General features: G+C 39.4%; 1 protein-coding gene across 4 annotated transcripts; it reads right to left on the bottom strand.

The window, feature by feature from the left end:
- Position 1: 1 nt before the first annotated feature.
- On the bottom strand, positions 2-2,313 carry WDR5B (WD repeat domain 5B). 4 transcript variants are annotated; one of them, XM_047874185.1, is made up of 2 exons: positions 1,994-2,313; positions 2-1,668 (listed from the first exon to the last, which is right to left on the bottom strand). In XM_047874185.1, the coding sequence occupies exon 2, from the start codon at positions 1,597-1,599 to the stop codon at positions 610-612; it is 990 nt and encodes a 329-aa protein (XP_047730141.1). In that variant the 5' UTR covers positions 1,600-1,668; positions 1,994-2,313; the 3' UTR covers positions 2-609. The 4 variants fall into 4 exon arrangements, with proteins under 4 accessions (XP_047730141.1, XP_047730140.1, XP_047730143.1 ...); XM_047874184.1 differs by having other exon boundaries at positions 2,077-2,313; XM_047874187.1 differs by having other exon boundaries at positions 2,089-2,167.
- Positions 2,314-6,970: the final 4,657 nt, after the last annotated feature.

Here is a 6,970-nt window from a genome sequence, read left to right as displayed (position 1 = left end):
GTAAAATGACATAATGTTTTGGTTTATTTTTAGTTTTTATCTTGATAAAAACTTAAAATTCTTACTCTCAGAGCAAACCTAACCATGACTTATTTTTCCCAATTTATAGACTCGATTCCATGGAACCATTTCACGCCCCATCACATAGGCTATCACTTAAAGTGTGTGAGTAGCATCCATCATACATCTCCAATCCACCACTATCCCAGGCTTATGCTCTTATTCATCTATCTGACCTGCCAAATCAGAAACACTGGAGTTATTCCAAACTCCCTTGCTCTCCTCACTTAATAGTCATCCTATCTTGTGAACCTTACTTCTAAATATTTCTCAAGTACACTGATTCTCTAAAATACTCACTGGGAGGAACAGAATGGGAATCTGTTCAGGAAGAGACATAAGAGATTAATAACAGATTAAAAGTCAGAAGCCCTAGGTTCTAGACTTGTTTTTCCAGTCGTCTTGCTTTACAAATTTAGATTATAGGTCTGAAATCTTGTAAGACAATGTTAAAAAGAAATACAAAACTATGCCAAAATTAAGGGGAAACCATCTTTTTAAATAACTTTTTTTTTCCAGCTTGGCTCTACTACTTGATTTCTAAAGGGTTTAGTAGTTACTCATCCACAGTTTAATTGTTTTGTCATTTCCTAATGCTGCTGATGCAATGATATTTTCTGTAGGGTGACAAGCTGCTGAGATTACAACATCTGTATGACCTTGTAATTTCTGTACAATCTCTTTAGTCTGAAGATTCCAGATGTAAACCAGATTATCTTCTGAACCAGATACAATCCACTTTCCACCAGTAACTGAAAAGTTGGCAAATATGCAGTATTTCTCATTCTTATGGCCAGTGTACGTTTTCAGGCATCTGCCTCTGCTATAATCCCACAGTTTAAGAGTATTGTCCAAGGTTGCAATTAGAATATATTTGCCATTTGGAGAAAATGTTACAAAAGAGACAGGAGGGTTATCATCATCAATAAGTGTTTTTAAACACTGACCTGATGCAGTATCCCAAATTCTACAGATACCATCATAGCTACCTGATACTATCAAGGACCCGCTACAATTAAAATGAACAGCAGAAACTGGGTCAGAATGAGCAGACAAAGTCTTGAGGCACTTTCCTGTTTTCACCTCCCATATCTTCACACTCTCATCAAAAGATCCTGAAATGATGAGATTAGATGGTGGGTTGAAATTACAGCAAAAAACGTAATTACTGTGCCCCTTTAGCGTTTTCAGACATTTTCCAGATCTCACATCCCAAATCTTTAGCGTTTTATCATCTGAGGCAGAAACAAGCCAACTGGAATCTGATGACCAGGCAACATCTGATATTTCCAGACTGTGACCATAAAGTGTTTTCTCATACTTTCCATCATAGGCTCCCCAAATTATAATTACTTTATCAGCAGAAGAACTTGCTAGCCATTCTCCATTAGGGCTAAATTTAACTGATGATACTGCTTCCGTATGTCCCACGAGAGTAAATTTAAGAGCATAGTTTGGTTTTTCAGACATTTGCTTCCTCCCATTGGCTGAGGGAAGGCTCGACTCTGCTTCACCATCTCCTGCCTCCTTTGTCGCCATGGTTCTGAAGCTCCAAGTAGGTTGGGTAAGCGTCCGGCCCTGAACGAGGCAGCCCAATATTCCGACTTTCTGCCCAGCAAAATGAAGATAAAAATATGAGATTCAAAAATACACCAGCGTGTAATGATTTTAATTTCTGGACGGTCTTTAAACTACTATATACAATGATACAGCAGCACGGCTTGGGCCACGTCCCCTTTTCCTTCCTTTGTAAACAAATACTTGAGAAATACTATTAAAAGAGTGCTATGCGTCGTCAGCAAGTAAGGTATTAGCGTTGGGTATTTTGCGAACGTATAAAGCCATGCAAAGCAACGAGAGGCGTGGGTGATCTACACTTTTTCACAGCCCCTCCCTCAATTCCACAATGTTTGAGAACACTGAGCAAGCCTACCAGGCAGACAGACTTTCGATATTTAAATAAGCATGAATGAATCAACGGCTTAAACAAGAGATTTCAGAAAGTAAAAAGAAAACCTGCGTAGGCACCACTACTTGCGACCCTGACGGTTGGCTATACAGTCCGCGAATAAACACTGTTGTGCACCGCCGCCTCAATCACACCCAGCTGGCAGGTCAACAGAGCGCATGTGCACACCAATCTCCAGCCGCGGTGACCAATAGGAGAGGTCTGCCTGCACTTGCGCAAAAGGAGACGCCGGCGTTTCCTTCCGGTCTTTTTCGCCGCGGTTGCCACTCGCATACCTTTGACTACTTTTGGCGAGTGAGGAGGTGAGCGGGGTTTCTCCCAGACCTGACTGACTAGCGTGGGTAGCAGCGAATATTACAAACAACATTCATTTCATTTTGGAAACCGTGTCATGAGGAAGGACTGAATTTTCCGATTCCCTTAGCGGAAAAGTTAAGCCCACATTTGGCACATAGCCAACGTCGACCCTCTCCCCCCCCCCCCCCCCCCCCGACGCCGGTGACTGGCCAAGTTTCTGCTTTTCGGGTGGCGTCGGTTCTGCTCCTCTCTACTCGTGTGGTATAGAGCCTAGTGGCGTGTACGTAAAGCTGAAAATAGGCAAGGGCAGCTTAGCCGAATTTATGTCCAGATTATAAAGCTTCTGGTTTAAAAGTTTTGCCGAAACGTTTGGGGAAGGATAGAGTATATGTTGTGGGCCTCCAAAGGCCAGTACTTAGCATGACATTGTGCGGGGGGGAACGAGCAGACGTTTGTTTTAGCACTTCCTAATGCCTTAAACTTTATAAGAAAACAGGTGAGCTCTGTACAGGTGCTTGAGACCGAAAATGACAGATTCGTAGAACGTGGTTAAGAAATGTATAAGGTTAACTCGTAATTGGCTTTAGAGGGTCAAAAGTTTAATGGCCTTGAAAGTGTGAGAGAGCGTTATGTAAACGATATATGCGTTTCAGATGTTAAGTTACTATCTTTAAACAAGAATAGGTGTACTGGGATACGTGGCTGGCACAATCAGTAGGGCATGCGACTCTTGATCTCTGGTTCCTGAGTTCAGGCCCCATGTTGGGTGTATACTTACAAAAAACAAAGAAAGAAAGAAAAAGGTGTACCAAAAGATTGAAGCCTGTTGAGTTTCTGCTTACCTGTAATCTCTTAGTAAAGAGTGCTCAAGAGAGGCACTGTTTTCTTTACAAGGTTTTTCCCTCTGGCAAAGCTGAAGTCTAGAGGCAAGTTATCCTTTTTTTTTTTTTTTTTTTTTTTTTTTTAAAAGCAAACTCTATGCCCATCGTTAGGCTTGAACCTTGAATTGGAGACAGGGGAGATCAAGAGTGGCTTGCTCTACCAACTTAGGCAGGCGCCCCGAGGCGCAAGTATCTCTTAATGATGTTTTTGTCAGTCAACAGTTATGCATTTGCAAACAGGCTTCTATCTTGTATTAGGGATCATTGAAAGTCTAGCCTTTAAATAAGGCACAATGACATAATTAGATCACGTATAATAACCGAACATAGTAAAAACCTCATTACTTTAAGACCCTACGACTTAGTTTGGAATTTGGACAGGAATTGAACAAAAACTTTAGTCTTAGCTTGCGCAGGTTAATTGTATAAGGATAACAAGGTGCTGGGAATAGGACCATCTTTTAAGTGAATTGGAACATCTATTTATTACATTAAATTAGGATTCTTCCTAGCTATTTATTAATGTGGACCTTCCTCTTCATAACATCTTAAAAAGAGAACTTGTGTTCCCTTTTTATATAATATCTTAAAGTTCAGTTGTGATTAAACTCTTCCTCCTCCCTTTCCTTTCCTATTAGCCTGGATTAGTGTGATTTTTACTGGAAGCTTAGAAACACTCAAGTTCTGCATCTGTTGAGACTTTTCATTTTTATTGACTCATCAAAAAATTTAAAAGCGCTATAGAGAACAAACTGTAGGCTTTGTTCCAAAGAATTGAAATTCTTATTTTTCCAGTAACTGTTCTATGCACTAGGAGAGTAAAGAAAGTGAAAATTAGACAAGTAAATCTGACATGAGGGCTAGGATGGGTTGTTGGTGCTGGAGTAGATTTTAATAACCCACTAGAAATAACAATGAGGGGGATGGGGGGAACTTGGCTGGCTCACTGAGTAGAGCATGCCACTCTTGATCTCAGGGTGGTGAGTTCAAGCCCTAGGTTAGGGGTAGAGTTTAATTTTTTTTTTTTTTAACGTTTATTGATTTTTGAGACAGAGACAGAGCATGAACAGGGTAGGGGCAGAGAGAGGGAGACACAGAATCTGAAACAGGCTACAGGCTCCGAGCTGTCAGCACAGGGCCCGACGCGGGGCTCGAACTCACGGACTGCGAGATCATGACCTGAGCCGAAGTCGGACGCTTAACCGACTGAGCCACCCAGGCGCCGCCCCTAGGGGTAGAGTTTAAAAAAAGAAATTTAAAAGAATGTGTTGGTAGGAATATCCAGAAATAATTTTTAATATTTTCTCAGAATTTGAAGAAATTTCCACAATTAAAATCATTTCTTGATGCCTGGAATTTTTTGTTTACAAATAACATCAGGAACTTGTAAAGAAAATTAAAGCTAGGACTGTAACTAGTTAAACCTTTTTATTAGTCATGTTCTAATATTAACATGTAGTCCTGATATCGTAGTCCTTATGAATTAGGCCTAAGAATTTCATAGTTTGGGAGGAGGGGAGCATCAGAGTGTGGTTTGTAGGAGTAGAGAATACTGATACAGGTAAATCCAAAGGGGCAGAAACTGTAATTAGAGCTTTGTATTTGCTGCTCTCAAGCAAAGTTCCTCACACAGTCTGTTTTTCATAATTTCTATTTTTGCTGCCCTTAATCTTCTTCAGGTAATTTGGAATTTTCCCTCTCTGCAGAAATCAATTCGATTTCTTTAGATTTCCATAAAAGTTTTAGAACTCAAGGTCTCAATGGTTTAAAGGTTTATTTCCCTTGCCCCTCAGTAAAGTCTGCAGATATTCTAAATAGAAATGCCACAAATAGGTCATTTTTTAATTAAAATACTGCTTTTTGAGTTCTATGTCAGGACTGGGAGTGATTCCTACATTAAGGAATGTCTTGACTGACTCCCTTCACGCCAGCTCCAATTAACCAAATCCAGTCCTCAAAAATCAAGAACTCTGTACACTTTTTAAGACCACTAGCAATTTAAATATATATAAATAGTTGGGCTAAATATGGAGTGGCCTAAAATTTATCTAAACACAGACCTTTTTTAAAGGGAAAGGGGGCACCAAAATCCTCAACTGGTGTTAATCTAAAAACTGGGTCTATCCCTAAACCACAATCACTGTTGACTTCTGGAGGATTCTTCTCATAATCACAACTTAATCTTGGAATATTCTACACTCTTTACATGGTAGTTTACACACCAGCCTGCCCACATCTCTCTCAAACCTTATGCTGTCCTTTCCCCACCACTCTGGTCTTCTGGGTTTCTACGTTCTCCTCACCCATCATTCTAAATAATGCTGGGCCCAAGTGGTTTAGAGAAGGCAATGATCCATATTGCGGTTTTTCACTGGCTTCTTCAGGTTAAATGGGTATAAAGGAATTTAGAGAGTAATTTTATTCTCTGCATAAACATTCAAGATGACAAATGACCATATATTGATTGTAGAATGAGAAAAACACTTGTTCAAATTGGTAAATGAAATAGGGGCAATGATGATCTACCCTAGCTTTAATAAATTTGTAAACTAAGTCATTTTGTACTATAGATGACAGTGTAGTCTGCAGGAACTAGTTATATTTTAAGATTCTGTTTTCAGAAAAAATACCTGACCAGTACAATCTGAGCAATACATACAATAGTAAAAATGAAAAAAAAATCTCTATTTCGACCATCAGCTTCCATGTAAGTTGGATGTAACTGGAAAAAAGTTTTGTTTTTTTTTTTTCTTAACCTTAGACTGTATCAGAAGAGACTGATAAGCTATTTTTGGTATATACAAACAGTACACCCATAACTTTTCTCAGAAGGCATAGGTCTGTTTTTATATAATGAACTGCTGTGACAATGTCTACTTTTGTAAACTTCATGTCAAATTATGCCCTCCTGAAAGGTAACCACATATAAAACACATGTTGAGACACTAAGTCTAAGAGTTAATTCCTAGTTTCACACAGCAGCATAAAATTCCTTTGAGTTTTCTTTTGTACCGTACTCTTTACTAATATCACATAGATCCATATTCCTTCAGTCATTTAGTATTTATTGAATAGTCTACTATGTGCAAGGCACTCACCCATGGCCTGACAGACCACATTCAAGTACAAAGAATCATCAGATCCATTCCAAATCAAAGTGTAAGAACACTTTGAAAAACAACATAGAGTGGTCATAATGATGAAGTAAGAACATACTCAACAACATACATTAAAAGGTGATCTAACTTTAGATACTCCTCGGGATGATACTCCTTTAGGAAGTCAGCTGTGTTAAATTCATGTCCATGGATGGCACTGCTTTCTAAGGCAGACTTCTTCATTCCAAAGCCTTTCCTTCTCTGTGTCAATCAATACCTTCTACAATTGAGTTTGTTCAATGGAAACATGTTTCTAAGTTTACCCATTACGCTATTAAACTCAAAATCAATCACTCGCATATATATTTTTAACTTCTGTTGTTTTGTCAGGTCATATACAGAATTTTAGCACCACAGAAGGGGAAAGAAGTTTGGGCTGAGAGGGTCTACATTACCAAAATACGCAACCTAAAAGCAACTTCATACCTGATTTAGTTCTTTTAAGGGTGCTGATGACAGAGTCAGAAAGAATGGTCCAACAAAAAGCTGGTCCAGCTGTGGCTGTTAAGTCCAGTTCTGAGAGTTCCTGGTACAGAACACCTCTACTATGCCTGCTACTTTCTCCCAGACACAACCTGCAGGGCTCTGTCCCACCACTGGACAGT

Source organism: Prionailurus viverrinus, chromosome C2, assembly GCF_022837055.1.
Source record: "Prionailurus viverrinus isolate Anna chromosome C2, UM_Priviv_1.0, whole genome shotgun sequence".
In the NCBI taxonomy this organism is placed as follows: Eukaryota; Metazoa; Chordata; class Mammalia; order Carnivora; family Felidae; genus Prionailurus; species Prionailurus viverrinus.
The sequence above is the reverse complement of the archived record's forward strand: the minus strand, read 5'-3'. Positions and strand labels throughout refer to the sequence as shown.